The sequence below is a fragment of the Bubalus bubalis genome, chromosome 8 (genome assembly GCF_019923935.1).
Source record: "Bubalus bubalis isolate 160015118507 breed Murrah chromosome 8, NDDB_SH_1, whole genome shotgun sequence".
Taxonomy (NCBI): Eukaryota; Metazoa; Chordata; class Mammalia; order Artiodactyla; family Bovidae; genus Bubalus; species Bubalus bubalis.
Window position 1 is genome coordinate 112,412,533 of NC_059164.1, and position 26,812 is coordinate 112,439,344.

The 26,812-nt window shown below is 43.6% G+C and overlaps 1 protein-coding gene across 3 annotated transcripts; it reads left to right on the forward strand.

The window, feature by feature from the left end:
• GIMAP8 (GTPase, IMAP family member 8) lies at positions 1-26,812 on the forward strand. 3 transcript variants are annotated; one of them, XM_025291755.3, is made up of 6 exons: positions 1-262; positions 592-741; positions 7,239-7,887; positions 10,544-10,616; positions 14,557-15,180; positions 25,369-26,812. In XM_025291755.3, the coding sequence occupies exons 3-6, from the start codon at positions 7,291-7,293 to the stop codon at positions 26,025-26,027; spliced, it is 1,953 nt and encodes a 650-aa protein (XP_025147540.3). In that variant the 5' UTR covers positions 1-262; positions 592-741; positions 7,239-7,290; the 3' UTR covers positions 26,028-26,812. The 3 variants fall into 3 exon arrangements, with proteins under 3 accessions (XP_025147540.3, XP_045022412.1, XP_045022413.1); XM_045166477.1 differs by having other exon boundaries at positions 93-262; positions 7,487-7,887; XM_045166478.1 differs by lacking the exon at positions 1-262 and having other exon boundaries at positions 670-741; positions 7,239-7,296; positions 7,487-7,887.

Genomic DNA, 26,812 nt, shown 5'->3' on the forward strand with positions numbered 1-26,812 from the left:
TTTGAACACTTATGGCTCAGGGAAAAGGGTTTCGTTTTATGAACTCTAGGAAAGCATCAGAGGTCTAGCATTTCAAATGTTTGACTAGCTCCGGGCAAAGAACTTGACTTCCTCCAGGAAGCAGCGCGAGTCCGAGGCCCCAGTTTCTCCGGGGATGGGATTCAAGGAGGGCCCCCACCTCGAAATGCAGGAGAGCCGCTGTTACAGGAAGCCAGGAGCGCTCCTGCAGGGCCGACGGAGGGCAGGGACACGGTGGGAGAAGGTAAACTGTGTTTGCGGGTTTCCATCCGGATCCACAGGAAAGCTGGGGATTGGGGTCCTGCGACCCCTCCCCACCGCTGGCCCGCTGCCCCCAGAGGAACCCCGTCCTGGGCCCTGGGCACAGCCAGCCTTCTCCTCCGAAGGCCCTTTCGGAAGGTCGGCTGAGGCTCAGCCCCTCGGCCCCGCGGGGGCCCCGCCTGTGGGCGCGCCGAGCTGGGTGGGCGCGGTCCCTCCCGGACTCCGACCGCCCTGACCCTGACGTTCTCACCCTGCTGATCTGGCGTAGCTTACTGAACTTCCCCTTCCACCGCCCTCGAAACCTATTTCTAGAAACCTCTTCCTCTTCCGAATTGCTCCTGACTCTGCCCTGCTCTCCTCGCGCGGCTCCTCCATCCCCTGAACTGACCGAGCGGCTTCCTCACCCAGCCCAGCGGCAGGCGGGACCCGGCGGCGCTGAGGCTGAGAGACCAGGGGACCGAGGTGCGGGTGCTGCGGGGTGCCTGGGCACGGGGCGGGGGGCGGGGATGGGGCAGGGGAAGGCGGCCGACCCCCAGGGCGGGGCACGGCCACCTGGAGGGCTTGCTTTCAGGGGCTCTGGGATGTCTCTCCCGCTCCAGCCTGCGGGGCCGGGGTTTTCGGGGAGGGGTCACCCAGAGGTTCCCGCCGTCCCAGGAGTCATGCCCGAGGGCAGCCTTCCCAGGAAGGGGCAGGTCTGGAGGGGCTGCTCTCCCCACCTATGAAGGCCTGGAAGAAAAACAAGGGGCGCGATCCGCTCCTCGAATCCCCTAATTTCACGACTGTGACACAGAGTACTATCCCCCCACCCCCGCCCTTGGGAATTCAGCGATAGCTGCCTGCCTCCTTGAGAAGCAGGGGGCAGGGAACCTGGCCATTTGGACACTGATTTTCCACATTCACTTTCCTGTTATTTCCCAGTTCAGTTCAGTTCAGTCGCTCAGTCGTGTCCAACTCTGCGACCCCATGGACTGCAGCACGCCAGGCCTCCCTGTCCATCACCAACTCCCAGAGTCTACTCAAACTCACGTCTCTTGAGTCGGTGATGCCATCCAACGATCTCATATTCTGTTGTCCCCTTTTCCTCTCACCCTCAATCTTTCTCAGCATCAGGGTCTTTTCCAATGAGTCAGTTCTTTCAGTCAGGTGGCCAAAGCTCATTTGGAGCTTCAGCTTCAGCATCAGTCCTTCCAGTGATCATTCAGGACTGATTTCCTTTAGGATGGGCTGGTTGGATATCCTTGAGGTCAAAGGGATTCTCAAGAGTCTTCTCCAACACCACAGTTCAAAAGCTCAAAAAAAAAAAAAAAAAAAAAAGTTCAAAAGATATTTCCTAGCCCTTGCACAATTAAGATTCCATTAACTGTGCATTGAAAGTGGTCAGTGTTTGGTCAGAAAGACAAAATACTTTCGGATTTTATCTAAATTTAAGTCTCCTAGGCTGTCGCATGTGAACTCTTTTCCTTCCTCCTGCTGGGCTGGGACTGAGATCTCTCCAAGAAGGGCTCCAGAAGCTTCTATGACCACCTTTTTCAGTACACGTGGACTGCCCTTGATATGGGAGGAAGCTTTGGTTGGATGAATGCCTGAAGCCATGTTCCCCTTTGGGCTATATCCTGAGAAGAAGGTGGAGGCTGCCTCAGAATGTCAGCAGGAGTTCTGGAGAAAGTCTGTTTGTCTGTCCTTTTCTCTCTGTTGCTCTCTTGGAGTCTCCAGAGTGGTCTGGCAGATGATGAGAAAATGTGAGTTGTCAAGGAGAGAGTGGGAGTGGGTTGGTTCCCTTTTGTCCTTAAAAGGATTTTCTGTACCCTTGGGAGAAGATGGTACAGGTTGGACAATTGTATGTATGTATGTGTGTGTGTATATATATATATATATTCACACACAGAGGGAGAGAGAATTAGTTCTGATTGAATATGGCATCATTGGCTGGAAGGGGTCTAATAAACACTCATCCATTTCATCATGATGAGGAACAATATGAAACAATGATGTATACTTGGGGAATAAATTCCTTTTTTCTTTGGCCTGCTGAAGGTCTCTGCTTCCTCAAGCTTATTTACTCACTAATCTTTTAAAAAATTTAATGTACAAAAATATACCACTTCTTCACTTGATCAGGAAACAATGTAAAGTCACTTCTCTTTTATTATTCAAAGTTATTCAAATTATTACTCTTTTGTTATTTATTATTCAAAGGGACATCACTTCAGTGTCCCTCTCCACTTCTAGAAACAATTTTTCTTCCTTTCCTCACATCTGTCACTCTCACCATTTGTTTCACACCATTCATTGAGCATGTACTATATGCCAGACATAATATTAGGACTCAGGGACATAGAACAAGACAGGCATGGTCTCTGCTTATAGAGTTTCATGCTAAGGGCAGCAAAGAGAAAATGAAAAAAGTAAACACAATAAATAACACTAGATAGAAGCAGTGTTACGATGGCAATAAGGAGAGTCAGGATATGGGGAATTAGGGTGAGGATGTCTTTGTACAGGGGTGTGTCTGGGTCAGAAGAGGCTCTTAGAAGGGTCCCAACAGTGACTGGGCTTCTCTCCTTGCCGTAACCTTGGAGGTGCCTGTTTTGAGCTGAGATGGGCTTTGCCTCTTGCATCATGTGGACATCCAGCAGATGCCTGTAGGGAGGAGCCAAGGCCTCCATCCATGGCCCTGATGAGCTTCTCCTCAGCTCAGCCCTATATTTCCTCTAAGGTGAAGCTTCTTGAGGGCAGGTGTATGTCCTTCCTTTGCTACCTTCTCTGATTCCTTCCTCACAGTCCACCAATACTCTTCTCATAAGAGGCGGGAACTTTCAAAATAGCTGCACAGAATAAGGGCTTTTCTCCTTCACTTTCTTCAGCTGTGGTTCTTTGTCCTTCAAGTCAGTAACCATCTGCTCAGTCATAGCGAGTATTTATTGAACGTCTTCTTGACGTTGTAGATATGTTAGTGAATGAAACAGAACAATTTCCTTCTAGTAATGGGGAGACAAAACAAGAAAGTGATAAGCAAGTGAATGCACCTTTCATTGAAAATGGCTACTGTGGAGAAAAATAAAGCAGGGCAGGGGATGGGGTGTGTTTGTGGGGTGTGGGGGGAGAGTAGCTTTTAAATATAGGATGACTGAAGAAGGCTCTTGAACCACAGAGACAGGTCTGGTGGAGACCTAAAGGAAGTGAACCTGCCTGGCATAAGTCTGGGGGGAGAATGTTCTAGCTCAGGTAAGCCACCAGCATGAAGCCCCAAGGTCACATATTTGAGGACTATCAGGGAGGCAGACAAAGCAAGGTGGAAACAGGTGGTGGATGAGGCCAAATCAGGAAGGGTCTTGTTCAGTTCAGTCACTCAGTCGTGTCCGACTCTTTGCGACCCCATGGACTACAGCATGCCAGGCCTCCCTGTCCATCACCAGCTCCCAGAGCTTGCTCAAACTCATGTCCATTGAGTTGGTGATGCCACTGTGAAGGCTTTACCTGCTCTTTGAATGGGTAGAAGGCCAATGGGGGACTTGGGGCGGATGAGTGATACCGTCTGTCTCTGAGTGTAGAAGGATGACAGATTCTAGGAGAAGGGTAGAAGCAGGAAGTTAAGTTATTGAAGTCCAGTTCAATCTGGAAAAACCAGGAGGGGCTTGACACAGAGGTGACATGCTGCTGCTGCTGTGTCGCTTCAGTCCTGTCCGACTCTGTGCGACCACATAGACGGCAGCCCACCAGGCTCCCCCATCCCTGGGTTCTCCAGGCAAGAACACTGGAGTGGGTTGCCATTTCGTGGTGTAAAATGGAGGGTTTCCAGGCAGACAGGAGGTGGGGGTGCATACTAGGGGACTGGAACTAAGGGAGCAGATGTGAGGTGGGGTCCCTGATTGTGAAAGGCATCTATGATTACAGGCCACACATTCCTTCCAAGCCCACAGGAGACATTTACAAAAATTTTATTCGGCCAAAAAGTAAACCTCTACCAGTGACAGCTATTTCATACAGATGTTGTTCTCTGACCATAGAGCAATAAAATTCAAAAATAAATGAAAAGATAGTTAGTCTCCCAATGTATTTTTTAATAATCGCTTTTTAAAATTTATGGGTTGGAGGAGAAGGAAATGGCAGCCCACTCCAGTGTTCTTGCCTGGAGAATCCCAGGGACGGGGGAGCCTGGTGGGCTGCCGTCTATGGGGTCGCACAGAGTCGGACATGACTGAAGTGACTTAGCATATGAGTCAGACTTAGGGTGGCAGTTGTGTTAAGGTGAAGGTAATTGTGTTTGATTTCTTTGGACTGTTGTATTTTCATAGATAACCACCTGTGGGAGAGATTGGTCTAGAAAAAAAAAAGGTTTCTGTAGTTCCTGGAGAAGTTAGACATTCTGTTGTTCTTTTCTCTTAGAATTACGCAGTCATGCTTGAGAATATTTTCTAAGTTTCTAAGAAGTTGCCATAGATATAGCTTGGTCTGTTTGTATTGAAATCAAAACATTGACATGGTAGGTTTTAAAAAGAAGTGACAACTTTTTGACAATAAAACTGGGTGGGGAAATTACCCAGTCTTGGGCAAAAAAAAAAAAAAAAAAAAAAATTATGGGTTGGAAAGAAATCACAGTTGAAATTAAAACATATTTAAAACTGATCAACAAAAAGCAGCAGCATTGGGATGTCAGTTCTTCTCAACCAAAGCTGTGAATTCAATGCAATAATGTTCACCATTTCATCAGGAAAGTGACAACTGATTGAAAAGTTCTAGAGAAGATGAAAAAGCTAAGAGTAGCAAGAAAATTTTGAACACGTGCAAGGGGTTGGGACTTGCTCGATCAGAAAAGTAGGACTTATTTTAAAATTATACTAATGGAGTCATATTGATTTTGGTGATTAAGGCTTTCTGGTTCACAAATGGACCAAATCCAGGGGACACAACAGAGAACCTTGGGGCACACTTGGACAGTAGGGTCCCTGGTACCTGACAGAATCATCTGGGAAGGACGGACTACTGGAGAAATGGACGAGGAATCTTGGTTCTTTCTGTGGATTCTGAATCAGTTAGGAACTAAAGGTGACTCCCACCCGGGCTTCTCAAACGTGAAGGTTCATGAGAATCACCTGGAATTTGTGAAACTACAGGTGCTGATGCAGGGGGCTGGGGTGGGGCCCAGGACTCTGGGTTTCTAACAGGGACCCAGTTGTTGGCAATATTGCTAGTCTGTGAATCCCATTTTGAGTAGCAGCATCTTAACTTGTAAGACTATTAATTGTTTATTTAACCAAGGGGTCCAGAGGGTGTTCCAGCAGCTCAATGACATCATCAGGGACCCTCTTTATCCTTCTGCCCTGCCAACTTTAGCTTGGTGATAAACGTTGACTTCTCGTCCCTCCTATTTGTTGCCTCATTGCCCACAATATCTGCTGTGATTTCCTGCAATCACATTAAAATTTCATGCAAGAAGAAGGGGCAAGTGGTGACAAGAGGAGCTCTCGACTTGAGTCTGCCCTCACCATCAGGAAAACAATAGCATTTCCAGAAGGCCCAAGCAAGTATTCCCTAAGCTCTCACCAGGGAGAAGGGGGTCCCTTGGACACCCTTAGCTGGAAGGGAAGTTGGGAGAGAGAATGTATTAGTTTCCTACTGTTGCTGTTACAAATTGACACAAACTTAATTGCTCAAAACCCAAAGATTTATTATTTGACAGTTCTGGAGGTCGCATGTCCTAAAATCAAGGTGCTGGGCAGGGCTGTGATCCTGAGAATCTGTTTTCTTGCTTTTTCAAGCTTGGCTCATGACCTCTTCCTCCCATCTTTAAAGTCAACAGTGTAGCATTTTCGAGCCTCTCAGTCTCTGATCTCTGCTTCTGTTCACCCATCTCTTCTCACTCTAGAACCTCTCATAACGTGATTATATTGGACCCACCTCAGTGACCCTCATAGCTAAGTCGGTAAATAAGATGCCTGCAATGCAGGAGACCCAGGTTTGATTCCTGGGTTGGGAAGATCCCCTGGAGAAGGAAATGGCAACCCACTCCAGTATTCTTGCCTGGAGAAACCCATGGACAGAGGAGCCTGGCGGGCTACAGTCCACGGGTTTGCCAAGAGTTGGACACAACCTAGCGACTAAACTACCACCACCATGGTGACCCAAGGATATCTCCCCATCACAAGGTCCTTAGTTATACTGGCTAAGCCCTGAATCAGGTAAAGTAATGCACTTGGTCACAAATTCCAGGGATTAATTAGCACATGGCCATCTGCGTCCCCCCCGTATCTGAGTGAGTGTGTAGATTTCCTCCAGCATGTAGAGTTGGTGAAGTGTATTGAGAAGGGGTCAGTGTTTGTTTAGGCAATCAACAATATTTTGACATTTTTACCAATATGGATTTATTTTTAAATTTATTTTCTTTTTGCTTTTTTTTTTTTGGTGTTGGGAGTACAGATGAATTTTATTTTCTCCTTCATCATTTTTAAGGTTTTCCCAAATTTTACAACAAACACTTATAACTTAATAAACCCCACCCCTCCCAGTCTGATTTTCAAAAAGGAAACTGGAGGGTGGTAAAATACCCAGCTCTGAATTGAGCTCTAGCTAGCAAGGACATGGGTTTGTTTTAGAGACAAGAGCACAGAGAAGAATCTGGGAAACAGGATTCCTTGTCCCCGTCTAGTCTGAGTCTAGGACTTCAGTTGTCCAAATCCTCAAAGAAAAGAGTCAGAAACAGAAGGTACTTTCATGCCGTTCCTCTATTCACTCTGTGAGTTGATTACTGAAAGTGAAAGTGGCTCAGTCATCCGACTCTTTGCAACCCCATGGACTGTAGTCCATGGAATTCTCCAGGCCAGAATACTGGAGTGGGTAGCTTTCCCCTTTTCTAGGGGATCTTCCCAACTCAGGGATCAAACCCAGGTCTCCCGCATTGCAGGCAGATTCTTTACCAGCTGAGCTTTGACTACTGATGTGTTTCTTTTTTGTCCCAACAGAAGCACTCGAAGCCCAAGTCACGAGAGCAAGTCAGAGCGGGGCTCCTCCACGATGGAAGTGAGGCTTCTTCTCTTAGGGAAGCGTGGCGCAGGGAAAAGTGCCACAGGAAACAGCATTCTGGGCAAAGCTGTGTTTGAGTCCAGGTTCAGTGACCAGCCGGTGACTAGAAGCTGCCAGAGAGAGAGTGGGGTCACGCAGGGGAGGGAGGTTGTGGTCATCGACACCCCCAACCTTTTCTCTTCAATAGATGACATCGCTTTTGCGGATAACATTAAGCGCTGCTTGGAGCTCTCGGCTCCCAGCCTCCATGCTCTGCTTCTGGTAGTTTCCCTTGGCAACTATACGGTGGAGGACAGACAAACAGCCGAGCACATCCAGAAGGTGTTTGAAGAGAAAGCCAGGAGGCACACCATTATCGTCTTCACTCGGAAGGACGAAGATGGCTCGCTGGAGGACTACGTTAAAAACAACACATCTCTTCAGGACTTGGTTCAGTGCTTTGGTGGTCAATACTGCGCTTTCAACAACAAGGCAAGTAAGGATGAGAAGGATGCCCAGGTGAAGGAGCTCCTCTGCAAGGTCAAGTATTTGGTGGAAAACAACGGACCATATGTGGTGAACTTAAGGGATGAAGACAGTAGACTCCAGGTGAGAATTCTTGTTAAGGTCTCCAAGGATCTCTGTTGTTAGAGCTGGTGAGATAAAGGCACAAATAAGTGAAATGTTGCATAGGATTTTTTTTTTTTTTTTTTAAGGACACGGCAACGCACTCCAGTATTCTTGCCTGGGAAATCCCATGGACAGAGGAGCCTGGCAGGGCTCCATGGGGTCGCGAAAATGTTGGGCACGACTTATCCACTAAACAACGACAGCAATAAGGGGACATTTATCCATAAACTGGAAAGATGAGGCTACTTTACTGGCAAATTAATAGATACATTTAAGTCCTTTTCTGACTTTACCCTTCATAGTACTGGACACACAAATGACTCATTAGACCCTCTCTTCCCTTGGCTTCAGTAAAACCACACTCTCCTTGTTTTCTTCTCCTCTCCTGCTACCGAAGAGTTTGCTGAGTCCACCTCTACGATCTCTAACAGCTGACATCTTCAGGGCTTGATTCAAGCCCTTCCTCCACTCTTGACACTTTTTTCTCCCTCAGGTGATTCCGCATTTTTACAGCTTTGAGCTTTAGCTATGGCTGATAGTTTCCAAATTAATCCCTTCAGTCTAGGTCCTTCCTCTGAGTTCTGATTCCTTTATCCATCCGATTGCTATTTGACGTTGCTCTCTTGACGTATCTCAAAATTAACATGTCCAGAATTTTGTTTTTCCCTCTGAAATCTGTACAACTTCAGTTCTCTCCTCAATGACTGTCTTGCTCACCATGCTTTTCAAACCTAAGCGCAGACGTCAGCTTTGAAACCACTGCCAGCTGGCATCTGGCTTCCAGGGTGTCATCGTCTTGTGTGACTGAGGCACCTGGAAGCACCTGCTTCTTTCTGTCACCATGACTACCATCTGATCCAGGTCATTCTCTGCTCCTGCCTGTTCAGTTCAGTCGCTCAGTCATGTCTGACTCTGTGACCCCATGGACTGCAGCATGCCAGGCCTCCCTGTTTACTCCCAGAGTTTACTCAAACTCGTGTCCATCGAGTCAGTCATGCCATCCAACCATCTCATCCTTTGTCATCCCCTTCTCCTCCTACCTTCAATCTTTCCCAGCGTCAGGGTCTTTTCAAATGAGTCAATTCTTCACATCAGGTGGCCAAAATATTGGAGTTTCAGCTTCAGCATCAGTCCTTCTAATGAATATCCAGGACTGATTTCCTTTAGGATGTACTGGTTGGTTCTCCTTGCTCTCCAAGGGACTCTCAAGGGTCTTCTTGCCTGTACTATTTTACAATTACTCTTTTTCCCCCTTATTCATTCTTGTGCCTTACCCTTCCTGCACCCATCCATTTCACACAAATAGGTGGAGTGCTATTTTAGTTGATTTTAAGACTTCCGATTTCATGCCAATTTAAGAAACATTTTATTTATTTATTTTTTATTTTTGGCTGTGCTGGGTCTTCATTGTCGCCCATGGGCTTTATCTAGTTGTGACAAATGGTGGCTACTCTAGTTGCAGTGCACGGGCATCTCATTTCAGTGGCTTCTCTTTTTGTGGATCACGGGTTCTAGAGTTTTCGGGCTTCAATAGCTTTGGGACTTGAACTCCAGAGCACAGGCTCAGTAATTGTGGCACCTGGGCTTAGTTGCCCTGCAGCATATGGAATCTTCCTGAACTAGGGATTAAGCCCATGTCCTTTGCATTTTCAGGCAGATTATTAACCACTGGACCACTAGGGAAGTCTCATGATTTCATGTCAGTTTAACTGTGGGGAGTGAGGCTTCTCCAGGCAGTTGAAGGGGATGTTAATTATGTGTTTGGCTGTCCATCCTTCATTGTCTCCAGTTGCCTGTCTGGATGGGGAAGGATCCAAATTGTGCTGGATCTCACGTTAGAAGCATCATCTCTCTCCTGGGGGTGCAGTGAAGGAAGAAGACCTTGGAGATAACATGGGAAGCTTGATTTCCAATCTCCTCCCTTCCCTGTCCTTCAAAGGCACTGCACAAGCCTCACTTGACTAGTTTCTTCTTCCAGGGAGTCCAGAAGCTCTCCTTAAGCTTCTGGATTTTCTCCAGGAATAGCAAGGACCCTGGGAGACTTTGGAAAGAATTACTATTACTAGTGGAGTAATAGTATGGGCTTCCCTGATGGCTCATAGTGGGGACTGTGGGAAAGTAAATTTAGAAAGTGCTTTAGGAACAATCCCTGGGTGAGATGGCATTTAAGCCCCACAAATCCACCTAGACATGGAAGTAATCCAGATGTCCATCAAAAGACAAATGGATAAAGAAGCTGTGGTACATATATACAATGGAATATTATTCAGCCATAGAAAGGAACATCTTTGAATCAGTTTTAATGAGGTGGATGAACCTAGAATACAGGTAGATGAACCTAGATACAGAGTGAAGTAAGTCAGAAAGAGATAAACAAAGAGAAACCCAACCTTCTTACTTCTGGGAAGCCTATTGCAGCAGTAGCAACAGTGGGGTCCCAAGATCAGTTTCATCATGGATGAAACTACACAGGCCAGCAGGGACCATGACCATGACCATGACCATGACTGATGTGACCACATTCTAATCATCAAATTACTCTGAATTATATACTTGTGTCTCCATTCCTTTACTTTGTGAAAAACTGAGATTTTAGATCTGTGTGCCTCATTTCCCCTTTTCGTTTTCTTTCTAGGATTCTGTGAATGAAGACACATCTCAGCATAGTATGAATGAAGACACATCTCAGAGGAAGGACCATCCACATGGTAAGATAATCCTTAAAAACTGTTAAGCTCATATCTGTATTCTTTTGAATGCATCATGCATCAAAATAAAGTGGAAAATTATCTAGATAAGTTAGAACAAAAACTCATCCTGTAATAATGAGCGATGTTGAGCATCTTTTCATGTGTCTATTAGCTATCTGTATGTCTTCTTTGGAGAAATGCAAGCTTAGGTCTTCTGTCCACTTTTTGATTGGGTCATTTGTTTTTCTGGTATTGAGTTGCAGCACTGTTTGCAATAGCTAGGACATGGAAGCAATCTAGATGTCCATCAACAGATGAATGGATAAAGAAGTTGTGATACATATATACAATGGAATATTACTCATCCATGGAAAGGAACACATTTGAGTCCATTTTAATGAGGTGGATGAACCTACAATATAGGTAGATGAACCTAGAATACAAAGTGAAGTAAGTCAAAAAGAGAAAAACAATTATTGTTTATTAATGCATATATATGGAATCTAGAAAGATGGTGCTGATGAACCTATTTGCAGAGCAGCAATGGAGACGCAGACACAGAGAACAGACCTGTGAACATGGTGGGGGTGGGGAGGAAAGGGTGGGATGAATGAAGAGATTGTAGCATGGAAACATATACATTACCCTATGTAAGATACATAGCTAGTGGGAATTTGCTGTATGACTCAGGGAATTCAAACCGGGGCTCGGCAGCAATCTAGAGGGGTGGGATGGGGTGGGAGGTTCAAGAGGGAAGGGCCATATATATATATATATACACACCTATGGCTGATTCATGTTGATGTACGGCAGAAATCAACACAATATTGTAAAGCAATTATCCTCCAATTAAAAATAAATATTTTTTTGGCAAAAGCTGGAAAAAAATAATGCATCCTGGAGCCCTAGCTGAGGCTGGGGCCCACAGTTTGTCCCCGAGGGAGTCTCAAACATTTGTGAATAAGTGCAGCACCAGCAGAGGCTCTGGACATGGCACAGGTGCCCCCAGCCTTCTTGCAAATGTTTCAGAGCTGGGCTTGCCTCTTGCAACTTCTTTCCTGCCTCAGCCTCTTCTTCCAGCCTGGCATCCCAATGTTGGACTCCTGCTGGAAGCAGAAATAAATCCACATATATGCCTGCTCAGTGGTGCCTGACTCTTTGCAACCCCATGGACTGTAGCCCACCAGGCTCCTGTGTCCATGGGATTCTCCAGGCAAGAATATTAGAGTGGGTTGCCATGCCCTCCTGCAGGGGATCTTCCAGACTCAGGGATTAAACCCTAGTCTGCATCTCCTCACTGGCAGGCACATTCTTTACCACTGGGCCACCTCAGTTCAGTTCAGTTCAGTTGCTCATTTGTGTCCAACTCTTTTGGACCATGTGGACTGTAGCATGCCAGGCTTCTCTGTCCATCACCAACTGCTAGTCGTGGTGGTGGTGGTTTAGTTGCTAAGTCATGTCCGACTCTTATGATCCCATGGACTTTAGTCCTGTCAGGCTCCTCTGTCTGTTGGATTCTCCAGGCAAGAATACTGGAGTGGGTTGCCATTTCCTTCTCCAGGGGATCTTCCTGACCCAGGGATCAAACCAGGGTCTCCTGCATTACAGGCAGATGATTTACCAACTGAGCTATGAAGGAAGCTGAGCAACTCCTGGAGTTTGCTCAAATTCATGTCCATCGAGTCAGTAATGCCATCCAACCATCTCATCTTCAGTCATCCTCTTCTCTGCCTGCCTTCAATCTTTCCCAGCATCAGGGTCTTTTCCAGTGAGTCAGTTCTTCACATCAGGTGGCCAAAGTATTGGAGTTTCAGCTTCAGCATTAGTCCTTCCAATGAATATTCAGGACTGATCTCCTTTAGGATGGACTGGTTGGATCTCCTTGCAGTCCAAGGGACTCTCAAGAGTCTTCTCCAACACCACAGTTCAAAAGCATAAATTCTTCAGCACTCAACTTTCTTTAAAGAAAGCTTTCTAAAGAAAGCTGTGCCACCTAGGAAGCCCAAAATAACTTCATGGATAACACTAAACAGAATAACATCTTCAGAATTCCGAGATGGAGCTCAGTATCCATGTGGTGATTGCCTTTAATGGTGTATCGTGCACAGAGTATGAGTCAGTATGCACAGATCTGCCTTGTTTTGTTCAGTGGATGTAACTGGTTCATGGTATGGGCATATACAACTAATTCAGCCATTTTGTTGTTGTTGTTGATGGACTCCTGGGTTATTTCCAGGCTAGTTCTGGGCAAGAACTGAATATTTCACACTAAGGTAGATGAGATCTGTGTTCTTGTAATTGTAAATCAAATTTACAATTTTAATAATGAAAATTATTGCAGCTGAGGGCTTCCCCAGTGACTCAGAGAGTAAAGAATCTGCCTGCAATGCAGGATCGACACTGAAAATGAAAGTGCAGTCACTCAGTCGTATCCGACTCTCTGCAACCCAATGCACTGTAGCCCACCAGGCTTCTATGTCCATGGGATTTTCCAGGCAAGAATACTGGACTGGGTTGCCATTTCCTTCTTCAGGGGGTCTTCCCAACCCAGGAATCCAAGTTGGGTCTCCCACATTGCGGGCAGACTCTTTACTGTCCACCAGGGAATCCTGACATTATGTGCTGGGAAATATATTGGGTTGGCCAAAAAGTTTGTTCAGATTTTTTCATCACATTCTATGGAAAAATCTGAAAGAACTTTTGGACCAAATATATATATATATATATATAAAGCCCATAAATTATTTAATCTTCATAGCATATAATATATAATTCTCACAATAACCCAACAATATAGTCCTCATAACAATCCTATAAATAAGGTGCTATTTTCATTATTCTCATTCTACAGATGAGTGAAATTAGCCAGAAATACGTGAACTTAGACAGTGGTAGGGAGTTAAAGTTCTGTCTATGGCCTTCAGCCAAGACCCCCAGAAATATTTCTGTTATTGAACAAAATTGGGTCGAATGATTTGAGACAGTAAGGGAATATCACACATGATGGGGACCAAGAAGCACCATAGAAATGATGGGGTTGGAGAAGACTTTCCATAGGACGTTGGCTTGTGTGAGGTGATTTTGGGGAAAGTAGTAACTCTCCCAGGCTTCCTTGCTGGTTCAGCACTGAAAGAATTTGCCTGCAATGCAGGAGACCCAGGTTTGATCCCTGAGTCAGGAAGATTCCCTGGAAAAGGGAATGACAACCCACTCTAGTATTCTTGTCTGGGAAATCCCATGGACGGAGGAGCCTGGTGGGCTACAGTCCATGGGGTTGTGCAGAATCGGACATGACTGAAGTGACTTAGCAGCAGCAGCTAAAAATACGGGGCATTTCCATCACCTTAGGAGTTCTTACTCTCCCTTCTTGAAAGGAGCCTCTCTCTAGACTTCCATTGATATGAGTTAATTTTGTGTGTTCTTGAACTTCAGATAATGACATTACATAGCATGTGGCTTTGTGTTTGGCTTTCTTCACTTAGCGTGTTTTGGAGACCCATCTAGGCTGCATATCAGTCCATCACTTTTTGTTAAATTCCCGAGTTGTGTTCTATTTTATGAATATACCACTAAGATGCATTTTAAACTCACTCTTCATGGTTCTGCCTTAGGCCATGAACTTCATGCCCCAGTACTTAACTTTGGTAGCAAAATAAGAGGAATTCCAAGGCTCAAGACCAGTTAAGGCCACGTTTAACGTTTTCACGTTCCTGAGAAATCTCAAGCCCTTTACACCTCTCTTAAGTTGGTCATGGCCCTTTTCATGGCTTTCACTGACGGGTAGCTTCTGGCTGGGACTAGAGGTCTCCTGGTTCAGAGCATCATGGCCGTTCTCTACAAAAACTGGCAACAAGAGATTTTCGAAAACGCAAAAGAGGTTTATGAGCTATCCTAAAAGCTGTCCACATCTCTGTATTCTACTGTGAGAATCGACTCTGAATCTGTCCTTTTGTCCCAGGGTCAGGGGAGCAGCATCAGCAGACGACAGGATGGGAACCGAGCCCCAGGCCACCAGCCCTGAAGGTCCTGCTGGTGGGGAAGCGTGGTGTGGGGAAAAGTGCAGTTGGAAACAGCCTTCTGGGGAAGCGGGTCTTTGAGACTCGATACAGTGAAGAGCCAGTAACCCAGAGGTGCATGTCTGAGAGCAGAATCTGGAGAGAGAGGCAAGTTTTGATCATTGATACTCCAGACTTCTTATCTTCAAAGGACATTGAACAAGACCTTGAGAACAACACCTACCCAGGTCCTCATGCTTTCCTGCTGGTGACCCCCCTGGGCTCCTTCAATGAGAAAGATGACATGGTGCTGAGCACCATCCAACGCATTTTTGGGGACAAATTCATCGAGTACATGATCGTTCTCCTCACCAGGGAAGAAGATCTAGAGAATCCAGACCTAGAAAAGTTCTTAGCCAGAAGTAAAAGGCTCAAGGAGCTCATCAACAAATGCAAAAACCAATACAGTGTCTTCAACTACAGAGCTACGGAGGAAGAGAAGCGATGCCAGGTGGATAAACTCCTGCAGGAAATTGTGAGCATGGTGCAGCAGAATGGGGACAAGCCTTGTACTTTCAGAGAGAAAGGTAAGTGAGGTCTAGAAAACCTTTTATGCATACTTAAAAAGTAGACCTAAATGTCCAAGAACTGTATTTTCTGAAGGGCAGAGAGGACATCAAAATGACAGGTATCATCTATTGACCAACTCTTCTCTCTTTCTCCTTTATTTCTCAAATATTTTTTTAAATTTTATTTTATTTTTAAACTTTACAAAATTGTATTAGTTTTGCCAAATATCAAAATGAATCCGCCACAGGTATACATGTGTTCCCCATCCTGAACTCTCCTCCCTCCTCCCTCACCATACCATCCCTCTGGGTCGTCCCAGTGCACTAGCCCCAAGCATCCAGTATCGTGCATCGAACCTGGACTGGCAACTCGTTTCATACATGATATTATACATGTTTAAATGCCATTCTCCCAAATCTTTCCACCCTCTCCCTCTCCCACAGAGTCCATAAGACTGTTCTATACATCAGTGTCTCTTTTGCTGTCTCGTACACAGGGTTATTGTTACCATCTTTCTAAATTCCATATATATGCATTAGTATCCTGTATTGGTGTTTTTCTTTCTGGCTTACTTCACTGTGTATAATAGGCTCCAGTTTCATCCACCTCATTAGAACTGATTCAAATGTATTCTTTTTAATGGCTGAGTAATACTCCATTGTGTATATGTACCACTGCTTTCTTATCCATTCATCTCCTGATGGACATCTAGGTTGCTTCCACGTCCTGGCTATTATAAATAGTGCTGTGATGAACATTGGGGTACACGTGTCCCTTTCCCTTCTGGTTTCCTCAGTGTGTTTGCCCAGCAGTGGGATTGCTGGGTCATAAGGCAGTTCTATTTCCAGTTTTTTAAGAATCTCCACACTGTTCTCCATAGTGGCTGTACTAGTTTGCATTCCCACCAACAGTGTAAGAGGGTTCCCTTTTCTCCACACCCTCTCCAGCATTTATTGCTTGTAGACTTTTGGATTGCAGCCATTCTGACTGGCATGAAATGGTACCTCATAGTGGTTTTAATTTGCATTTCTCTGATAATGAGTGATGTTGAGCATCTTTTCATTTGTTTGTTAGCCATCTGTAAGTCTTCTTTGGAGAAATGTCTATTTAGTTCTTTGGCCCATTTTTTGATTGGGTCATTTATTTTTCTGGAGTTGAGCTGTAGGAGTTGCTTGTATATTTTTGAGATTAGTTGTTTGTCAGTTGCTACATTTGCTATTATTTTCTCCCATTCTGAAGGCTGTCTTTTCACCTTGCTTATAGTTTCCTTTGTTGTGCAGAAGCTTTTAAGTTTAATTAAGTCCCATTTGTTTATTTTTGCTTTTATTTCCAATATTCTGGGAGGTGGGTCATAGAGAGGATCCTGCTGTGATGTATGTCGGAGACAGTTTTGCCTATGTTCTCCTCTAGGAGTTTTATAGTTTCTGGTCTTGCATTTAGATCTTTAATCCATTTTGAGTTTATTTTTGTGTATGATGTTAGAAAGTGTTCTAGCTTCATTCTTTTACAAGTGGTTGACCAGATTTCCCAGCACCACTTGTTAAAGAGATTGTCTTTAATCCATTGTATATTCTTGCCTCCTTTGTCAAAGATAAGGTGTCCATAGGTGCGTGGATTTATCTCTGGGCTTTCTATTTTGTTCCATTGATCTATATTTCTGTCTTTGTGCCGGTACCATACTGTCTTGATAACTGTGGCTTTGTAGTAGAGCCTGAAGTCAGTAGGTTGATTCCTCCAGTTCCATTCTTCTTTCTCAAGATTGCTTTGGCTATTCAAGGTTTTTTGTATTTCCATACAAATTGTGAAATTATTTGTTCTAGCTCTGTGAAGAATACCCTTGGTAGCTTGATAGGGATTGCATTGAATCTATAAATTGCTTTGGGTAGTATACTCATTTTCACTATATTGATTCTTCCAATCCATGGACATGGTATATTTCTCCATCTATTAATGTCCTCTTTGATTTCTTTCACCAGTGTTTTATAGTTTTCTATATATAGGTCTTTAGTTTCTTTAGGTAGATATATTCCTAAGTATTTTATTCTTTCCGTTTCAATGGTGAATGGAATTGTTTCCTTAATTTCTCTTTCTGTTTTCTCATTATTAGTGTATAGGAATGCAAGGGATTTCTGTGTGTTGATTTTATATCCTGCAACTTTACTATAATCATTGATTAGTTCTAGTAATTTTCTGGTGGAGTCTTTAGGGTTTTCTATGTAAAGGATCATGTCATCTGCAAATAGTGAGAGTTTTACTTCTTCTTTTCCAATTTGGATTCCTTTTATTTCTTCTTCTGCTCTGTTTACTGTGGCCAAAACTTCCAAAACTATGTTGAATAGTAATGGTGAAAGTGGGCACCCTTGTCTTCTTCCTGACTTTAGAGGGAACGCTTTCAATTTTTCACCATTTAGGATAATGATTGCTGTGGGTTTGTCATATATAGCTTTTATTATGTTGAGGTATGTTCCTTCTATTCCTGCTTTCTGGAGAGTTTTTATCATAAATGGATGTTGAATTTTGTCAAAGGCTTTCTCTGCATCTATTGAGATAATCATATGGTTTTTATTTTTCAATTTGTTAATGTGGTGTATTACATTGATTGATTTGTGGATATTGAAGAATCCTTGCATCCCTAGGATAAAGCCCACTTGGTCATGGTGTATGATATTTTTAATGTGTTGTTGGATTCTGAGTGCTAGAATTTTGTTAAGGATTTTTGCATCTATGTTCATCAGTGATATTGGCCTGTAGTTTTCCTTTTTCGTGGCATCTTTGTCAGGTTTTGGTATTAGGGTGATGGTGGCCTCGTAGAGTGAGTTTGGAAGTTTACCGTCCTCTGCAATTTTCTGGAAGAGTTTGAGTAGGATAGGTGTTAGCTCTTCTCTAAATTTTTGGTAGAATTCAGCTGTGAAGCCATCTGGACCTGGGCTTTTGTTTGCTGGAAGATTTTTGATTACAGTTTCAATTTCTGTGCTTGTGATGGGTCTGTTAAGATTTTCTATTTCTTCCTGGTCGAGTTTTGGAAAGTTGTACTTTTCTAAGAATTTGTCCATTTCTTCCAAGTTGTCCATTTTATTGGCATATAATTGCTGATAGTAGTCTCTTATGATCCTTTGTATTTCTGTGTTGTCTGTTGTGATCTCTCCATTTTCATTTCTAATTTTATTGATTTGATTTTTCTCCCTTTGTTTCTTGATGAGTCTGGCTAATGGTTTGTCAATTTTATTTATCCTTTCAAAGAACCAGCTTTTGGCTTTGTTGATTTTTGCTATGGTCTCTTTTGTTTCTTTTGCATTTATTTCTGCCCTAATTTTTAAGATTTCTTACCTTCTACTAACCCTGGGGTTCTTCATTTCTTCCTTTTCTAGTTGCTTTAGGTGTAGAGTTAGGTTACTTATTTGACTTTTTTCTTGTTTCTTGAGGTATGCCTGTATTGCTATGAACTTTCCCCTTAGGACTGCTTTTACCGTGTCCCACAGGTTTTGGGTTGTTGTGTTTTCATTTTCATTCCTTTCTATGCAAATTTTGATTTCTTTTTTGATTTCTTCTGTGATTTGTTGGTTATTCAGCAGCGTGTTGTTCAGCCTCCATATGTTGGAATTTTTAATAGTTTTTCTCCTGTAATTGAGATCTAATCTTACTGCATTGTGGTCAGAGAAGATGCTTGGAATGATTTCTATTTTTTTGAATTTACCAAGGCTAGATTTATGGCCCAGGATGTGATCTATCCTGGAGAAGGTTCCATGTGCGCTTGAGAAAAAGGTGAAATTCATTGTTTTGGGATGAAATGTCCTATAGATATCAATTAGGTCTAGCTGGTCTATTGTATCATTTAAAGTTTGTGTTTCCTTGTTAATTTTCTGTTTAGTTGATCTATCCATAGGTGTGAGTGGAGTATTAAAGTCTCCCACTATTATTGTGTTATTGTTAATTTCTCCTTCCATACTTGTTAGCATTTGTCTTACATATTGCAGTGCTCCCGTGTTGGGTGCATATATATTTATAATTGTTATATCTTCTTCTTGGATTGATCCTTTGATCATTATGTAGTGTCCTTCTTTGTCTCTTTTCGCAGCCTTTGTTTTAAAGTCTATTTTATCTGATATGAGTATTGCTACTCCTGCTTTCTTTTGGTCCCTATTTGCATGGAAAATCTTTTTCCAGCCTTTCACTTTCAGTCTGTATGTGTCCCCTGTTTTGAGGTGGGTCTCTTGTAGACAACATATGTAGGGGTCTTGTTTTTGTGTCCATTCAGCCAGTCTTTGTCTTTTGGTTGGGGCATTCAACCCATTTACGCTTAAGGTAATTACTGATAAGTATGATCCTGTTGCCATTTACTTTATTGTTTTGGGTTCGAATTTATACACCGTTTTTGTATTTCCTGTCTAGAGACTATCCTTTAGTATTTGTTGGAGAGCTGGTTTGGTGGTGCTGAATTCTCTCAGCTTTTGCTTGTCTGTAAAGCTTTTGGTTTCTCCTTCATATTTGAATGAGATCCTTGCTGGGTACAATAATCTGGGCTGTAGGTTATTTTCTTTCATCACTTTAAGTATGTCTTGCCATTCCCTCCTGGCTTGAAGAGTTTCTATTGAAAGATCAGCGGTTATCCTTATGGGAATTCCCTTGTGTGTTATTTGTTGTTTTTCCCTTGCTGCTTTTAATATTTGTTCTTTGTGTTTGATCTTTGTTAATTTGATTAATATGTGTCTTGGGGTGTTTCGCCTTGGGTTTTTCCTGTTTGGGACTCTCTGGGTTTCTTGGACTTGGGTGAATATTTTCTTCCCCATTTTAGGGAAGTTTTCAACTATTATCTCCTCAAGTATTTTCTCATGGTCTTTCTTTTTGTCTTCTTCTTCTGGGACTCCTATGATTCGAGTGTTGCAGCATTTAATATTGTCCTGGAGGTCTCTGAGATTGTCCTCATTTCTTTTAATTCGTTTTTCTTTTTTCCTCTCTGATTCATTTATTTCTACCATTCTATCTTCTAATTCACTAATCCTATCTTCTGCCTCTGTTATTCTATTTGTTGCCTCCAGAGTGTTTTTAATTTAATTTATTGCATTCTTCATTATATATTGACTCTTTTTTATTTCTTCTAGGTCCCTGTTAAACCTTTCTTGCATCTTCTCAATCCTTGTCTCCAGGCTATTTATCTGTGATTCCATTTTGATTTCAAAATTTTGGATCATTTTCACTATTATTATTTGGAATTCTTTATCAGGTAGATTCCCTATCTCTTCCTCTTTTGTTTGGTTTGGTGGGCATTTATCCTGTTCCTTTACCTACTGGGTATTCCTCTGTCTCTTCATCTTGTTTAAATTGCTGAGTTTGGGGTGTCCTTTCTGTATTCTGCCAGTTTGTGGAGTTCTCTTTATTGTGGTGTTTCCTCACTGTGTGTGGGTTTGTACAGGTGGTTTGTCAAGGTTTCTTGGTTAGGTTAGCTTGTGTCGGTTTTCTGGTGGGTGGAGCTGGATTTCTTCTCTCTGGAGTGCAATGAAGTGTCCAGTAATGAGTTATGAGATGTCTATGGTTTTGGGGTGACTTTGGGCAGCCTGTATCTTGGATCTCAGGGCTGTGTTCCTTTGTTGCTGGAGAATTTGCTTGGTATGTCTTGCCCTGGGACTTGTTGGCCCTTGTGTGGTGCTTGGTTTCAGTGTCGGTATGGAGGCATTTGATGAGCTCCTGTCAATTAACATTCCCTGGAGTCAGGAGTTCCTTGGAGTCAGGGTTTGGACTTAAGCCTCCTGATTCCAGTTATCGGTCCAATTTTTACAGTCATTTCAAAACTTCTCTTTCTATACAGCACCACTGATAAAACATCTACGTTAAAGATGAAGAGTTTCTCTACCATGAGGGTCACTCAGAGAGGTTCACAGCATTACATGGAGAAGAGAAGAGGGAGGAGGGAGTTAGAGGTGACCCGAATGAGATGAGGTGGAATCAGTAGAGCAGAGAGTGGGCTAGCCAGTAATCACTTCCTTATGTGCACTCCACAACTGGACCACTCAGAGATGTTCACAGAGTTATACAGAGAAGAGAAGAAGGAGGAAGGAGACAGAGGTGGCCAGGAGGATAAAAGCGGGGAATGAAAAGGAGGGAGACAGATCCAGCCAGTAATTAGTTCCCTAAGTGTTCTCCACCGTCTGGAACACACAGAAATTCACAGAGTTGGGTAGAGTAGAGAGGGGTTAGGGAGGAGACACAGGCGACCTGGTGGAGAAAAAGGAGAGTCCAAAGGGAGAGAGAGCAGTCAAGCCAGTAAGCTCGCCCCCTAGTGAAAAATGGGTACTGAAGATTGGGTTCTTAAAGGTACAAAATTGGTAACAAATACATAAAAGCAAAAATTAAAAATCTAGAGTAGAGTTTGGAATTTCAAAAATACGATGTTAAAGAAAAGAAGAAGGAAAAGAAAGAGAGAAAAAACAAACAAACAAAGTCACGAAAATTATAAAGAAAATATAGGTACAAAATTGATAACAAATACCAAAAAGCAAAAGTTAAAAGTCTAGAGTAGAGTTTGGAATTTCAAAAATACAATGTTAAAAAAAGAAGAAGAAGAAGAAAGAGAGAAAACAAACAAACAAACAAAAACAAACAAAGTCACAAAAATTATAAAGAAAATATAGGTACAAAATTGATAACAAATACCAAAAACCATAAATTAAAAATCTAGAGTAGAGTTTGGAATTTCAGATATACAATGTTATATAAAAGAAGAGAAAGAAAGAGAGGGAAAAAAAGTCACAAAAATTATATATATAAAAAATATATATATATATAGGTACAAAATTGATAACAAATACCAAAAAGCTAAAATTAAAAATCTAGAGTAGCATTTGGAATTTCAAAAATACAGTGTTAAAGAAAAGAAGAAGAAAAAAAAAGTCAAAAAAATTATAAAAAATATATATATGAAGTTTGCTTTTAAAAAAAAAGGGGGTCTTTTTTTTTGCTAAGTAATAGTAGGTTATAAAAGTAAAAATTAAAGGAATAATAGAGGACTTAAAATTCTTTAAAAATTTAAAAAAAAGGAAAGAAAGAATGATCGTAAGAATAGTAAAAATATATCTAGGACTTTCTCTAGTTTTGTTGTGGGTATTGTGGGTTCAGTTCATTTTTGGCTAATTCCTTGGTCTGACTTACATTTCTCAAGATCTATAGGCCCCTTCCTATGAAGTCGGTACGAACCACAGGGTTTTAATCTATTGCCTGTAGCTTCCAAGGCGGTTCCCTCTGTTATAGCTTCTTCTGTTTGCTGGTCTCTTTGGTGTCTGCTTTCCTCTCTGACACAAAGGTGATGGTAGAGGACACTTTTTTTTTTTTAGGCTCACTTGTTCAGTCGTGCTGTGGGGAGGGAGGGGCGCTGCAAACAAATAACACTGGCGTGTGCTCGCAGTGCCTCAGCCACACTGGGCCTGCCCCCACTCATGGCTCGTGTAGCCTCCCTGCCCACACTGCTCAGGCTCTAGGTTGCTCCGCTGGGAACCATCCATGTCCGGCCGTGGGCTACTTGCACCTCCCAGATCCAAGCCGCTCAGGTTCAGGCACTTGGGCAGTCCTCAGAGGGGCAGACTCGGTTGGGCCTGCGTTTTGTGCCCTTACCAGGAACGAGCAGCTCAGGTGATGAGGTGTTTGGCAAGCGCGATTGCTGCGACTTATCGCCTCCCCGCTGCTCAGTTATCTAGGTGTACAACCAGCACACCTTCTCAGGTGGATGTTGACCGTCCAGACCCCCGAGAAGTTTTAGTTAGCAAAACTTGGCTGCTTACAGTTTTATAGATAATGTCTCACTGGGGCTGCGAATGCCCCCTTCCGGCTCTGACTGTCTGTCACCAGAGGGGGATGGTCTGCAGCCGGCTATCTCTGTTCAGTCCTTTGTTCCGTGCACGGGCCTGGCGGTGTCTTAGGTTAGGGCTGGCTTTTTGCGTGGTAGATATCCCACAGTATGGTTTGCTAGCCCAAATTATTTCGCTCAGATAGTGCTCGGGTTATTCAGGCCAGATCCTTACTCTAAGCGATGCAGCCTGCGCAGTGCCGCGCCTCCCTGCCCAGCCCCCGCTTGCTAGTGGAGTGTGCAGGCATCTGCGCTGCTTCTCCGCTGGGGGAGTTACCATAGGGCTCCTAATCTGCAGGTTTTAATTGTTTATTTATTTTTCCTCCCTGTTATGTTGCCGTCTGTGCTTCCAAGGCTCGGCACAGATTCGGCAGTGAGAAGGTTTCCTGGTGTTTGGAAACGTCTCTCTTTTTAAGACTCCCTTCCAGGGATGGAGCTCCACCCCTCCCTCTTTTGTCTCTTTTTTTGGCTTTTATATTTTTTCCTACCTCCTTTCGAAGACTTAGGTTGCTTTTCTGGGTGCCTGATGTCCTCTGCCGGCATTCAGAAGTTGTTTTGTGGAATTTACTCGGCGTTTAAATGTTCTTTTGATGAATTTGTGAGGGAGAAAGTGTTCTCCCCGTCCTACTCCTCCGCCATCTTAGCTCCTCCCCTTCTCAAATTTTACTAAATTATTTTCTAAACTATTTATTTATGGCTGTGCTGGGTCTTTGTTGCTGCCAGGGCTTTTCTCTAGTTGCAGGAAGTAGCCCCAACGAGATCAGGGGCTACTCTCTCGTTGTGGTGGGCTCAGTAGTTTCGGCTCCTGGGCTCTAGAGCACAAGCTCAATAATCGTGGCATGTGGAATCATCCCAGATCAGGGATCGAACCCATGTCTCCTGCATCGGCAGGCAGATTCTTTACCACTGAGCCTCTAGGGAAGCCCACATTTTACTAAATTTATGTTCCTTTCCATGCAGTGTCCTGTAAGTAAGTTAGCAAGTGTTAGTCACTCAGTCGTGTCTAACTCTGTGACCCCATGGACTGTAGCCCACAGGCTGCTCTGTCCATGGGATTCTCCAGGCAAGAATACTGGAGAGGGTTACCAATCCCTTCTCCAGAGGATCTTCCCTACCCAGGGATCAAACCTGGGTTTCCTGTATTGCAGGCAGATTTTTTACCATCTGAGCCACCTGGAAGTCCTGACTTGGTCTCTAATTCTCTCCTGACTCTTCTCCTGTCTTCAACTGGATGGTGAGCATCTTGAGGGGAAAAGTTGACCTTTTCCAGTCTCTTGTCTTCCCTGTAGTGTATCTGTTGCCCAGGGCTTAGCACTTAGTGCTGGTGATGAGACAGTAAAGAACCAAGAGAGTGGATAAAGAGGTCAAGGCGGGGGAAAGGTAGAGGCAGAGGGAGGGAAGGAGAGGAGAGGGGAGGAAGAAGAGAAGTGTAGAACCAATGATCCAGGACTGCCTCCTAGCTCTTTACTCTTCCCTCTGTTGGAGAAGGGGGGCCATTTTACTGGACAAGCACAGGGAGCCTGGGTGCTCCTGAGGGTCATGCCCCACATGGCCCTACGTGGGTTTGATTGATCCAGCCACACTACCCTACCCACAGCTTAAGCAGAAGTCCCCATCTACTCAGTGCTACAAGTCCTATTGACCTGAGCTCAGATTCTTCCAGCCTAGTTCTACTCATCCTGTCCTCTTCTGCTTCAAAGATCCTCACTTGTAAAGAACATCAGACCAAAAGGAGCATGTCTGTTCAATGTGCCTTTTCACATTCTTAATGGAGATCCTAAAAGCACAGGCATGTGGGAAAGTCAGAGGGGCTGCGTGGAGGAAGCCTGACTTGAAACAGGCTTTGGAAAGTGGATAGAGTTTAGAGGACTGAGCAGAATGTTCCAGAGGGTACACTAGCAACTTGAAGGCAGGGTGTAGAACTGAGCATCTACTTGTGAGGGGACCAAGGGGCGTGGTCTTGATGGAGATGAAGGGCTCACACCTCTAGAGGTGGAATGGGGACGTGAGACAAGATTGTAGAGGTAGGTGGTAACCACTTTCTCTCAGGGTATGAGAGAGGGACTTAAGATATATACATATATTTTTATCCTATAAGTATAACCATGAGATTGTGGGTTCAGGATAAATAATTCAATAATTTCTCTTGGAGAGAAGAGCATGAGATAGGCTTCTTTCTCTCTTTGTTTTGAGGTGGATATTAGTAACTTGGTAAAAATTCACAATTGAGAACTATGAGGCCTGAACAGAAGAGTGAGATCGCAGTACAAGTGCAAAGTCATAAGGAAAACCCCAATAAAATGTATTGTAAGAGCTCTGTGCATCTCTGATCTCATTTATAGGGTAATGTCTCCTGCTTTCCTTTCAACAGAGCCCCTGCGCATTATCCTCGTGGGGAAGAGTGGGACTGGGAAGAGTGCCAGTGGGAACACCATCCTTGGGAGCCCGGAGTTCCACTCTCAGCTGAAAGCACAGCCGGTTACCACGAGCTGCCAAGTTGGCAGGAGAACATGGAATGGGCAGGATGTTGTGGTTATGGACACTCCAGCACTCTGTCAGGAGTCCAGAGCTGAAGGGGACCTATCCCAGCTGGAGAAGGCAGTCAAGGACTGTAGGCCCTACTATAAAGAAGGGAGTACAGTTCTGGTTTTGGTGTTACAGCTGGGACGGATCACTACAGAGGACAAAAAGGCAGTGGTGGACCTAGAGCGCATCTTTGGAGCAGAAGTTATGAAATACATGATCGTGCTGTTCACCAGGAAGGAAGACCTAGAGACTGGGAAACTTGATGATTATGTCAATAACACAAATAACAAGTATCTTAAGAACATAATTGAAAAATGTAAGGGGAGATATTGTGCTTTTAATAACAAAGAAACTGACCAAGCCAGGGAAGACCAGGCAAAAGAGCTTTTGACAATGGCTAGTGAAGTGATAAAGGGCGGTGGACAGCATAAACATCCCCGTACATGGAATGTAGGCAAAATAATGAAAAAATATTCAGGAAAAGCCCTCAAAATTACTAACTAATTTAAAGGAAAGGTTCTAGGAAAATGAAATGCCTGGGGTCTCCTTAAGTTGAAGATACCCTCAGGCTACAATCATGGGGGAGGAATGGCAGGGGGATGGGAAGAGGGACCATGACTTTGAGAGCTTGAGATATGAATGCATCTCAGCTTGTGATGCTTCAGCTCTTTGTAGGTAAATATACAGGGCATGTAGTAGGGGATAATAAAGGAGAAGGAAGAAATAAGGTAGGGAAATCTTGGAAAGGGCTTCAGATATTAGGCTGATATTAAGGATCAGAGTCAAGTCACAAGAATCACTTCACTTATGTAGGTAGACTGGAGTCAGGACAGACACTGGAACTAAGGCCACAGCGAGCCTGGGGTCAGAATACAGATAGTCACATGAGAACCAGGGGATTCAGCTACATGAGAGTAAGACAATGTCCTGCCAACTCCTGGGCATGGCAGAACGGAGAAGTTGGACTCTTGTGAGCCTCTGTTGCTGGGCACTGCTTGCCAGGTTCTCCTAGCTCCCCAGCTCTCAGGACCTTCTTTTCCTTATGTGGTTACTCCTTACTCCTTTGTTCCAAGCTGGAGTGGAAAGTGGGACCCAGTCTACCCTTCTTTTCTCTCCCTGAGGAAATGGACATGAATCTGTGAAGTATCAAAAGATTTTATTGCTAATCATTCATGGTGGCACAGACTAGAACAAAAATTAGAAGCATGGTAAAATTGCTAATTAGATAATCTTGCAAAATTTAAAATTCTAAGTAAAATTCTAGATTTCCTGTAGAATTTTCAGAAAAA

Coding starts and splice junctions, on each gene's coding strand:
- GIMAP8 (XM_025291755.3), top strand. CDS start 7,291: ATGGAAGTGAGGCTTCTTCTCTTAGGGAAGCGTGGCGCAGGGAAAAGT. Junction 10,617..14,556: donor GAGGAAGGACCATCCACATG/GTAAGATAATCC, acceptor CTTTTGTCCCAG/GGTCAGGGGAGCAGCATCAG. Junction 15,181..25,368: donor TTGTACTTTCAGAGAGAAAG/GTAAGTGAGGTC, acceptor TCCTTTCAACAG/AGCCCCTGCGCATTATCCTC.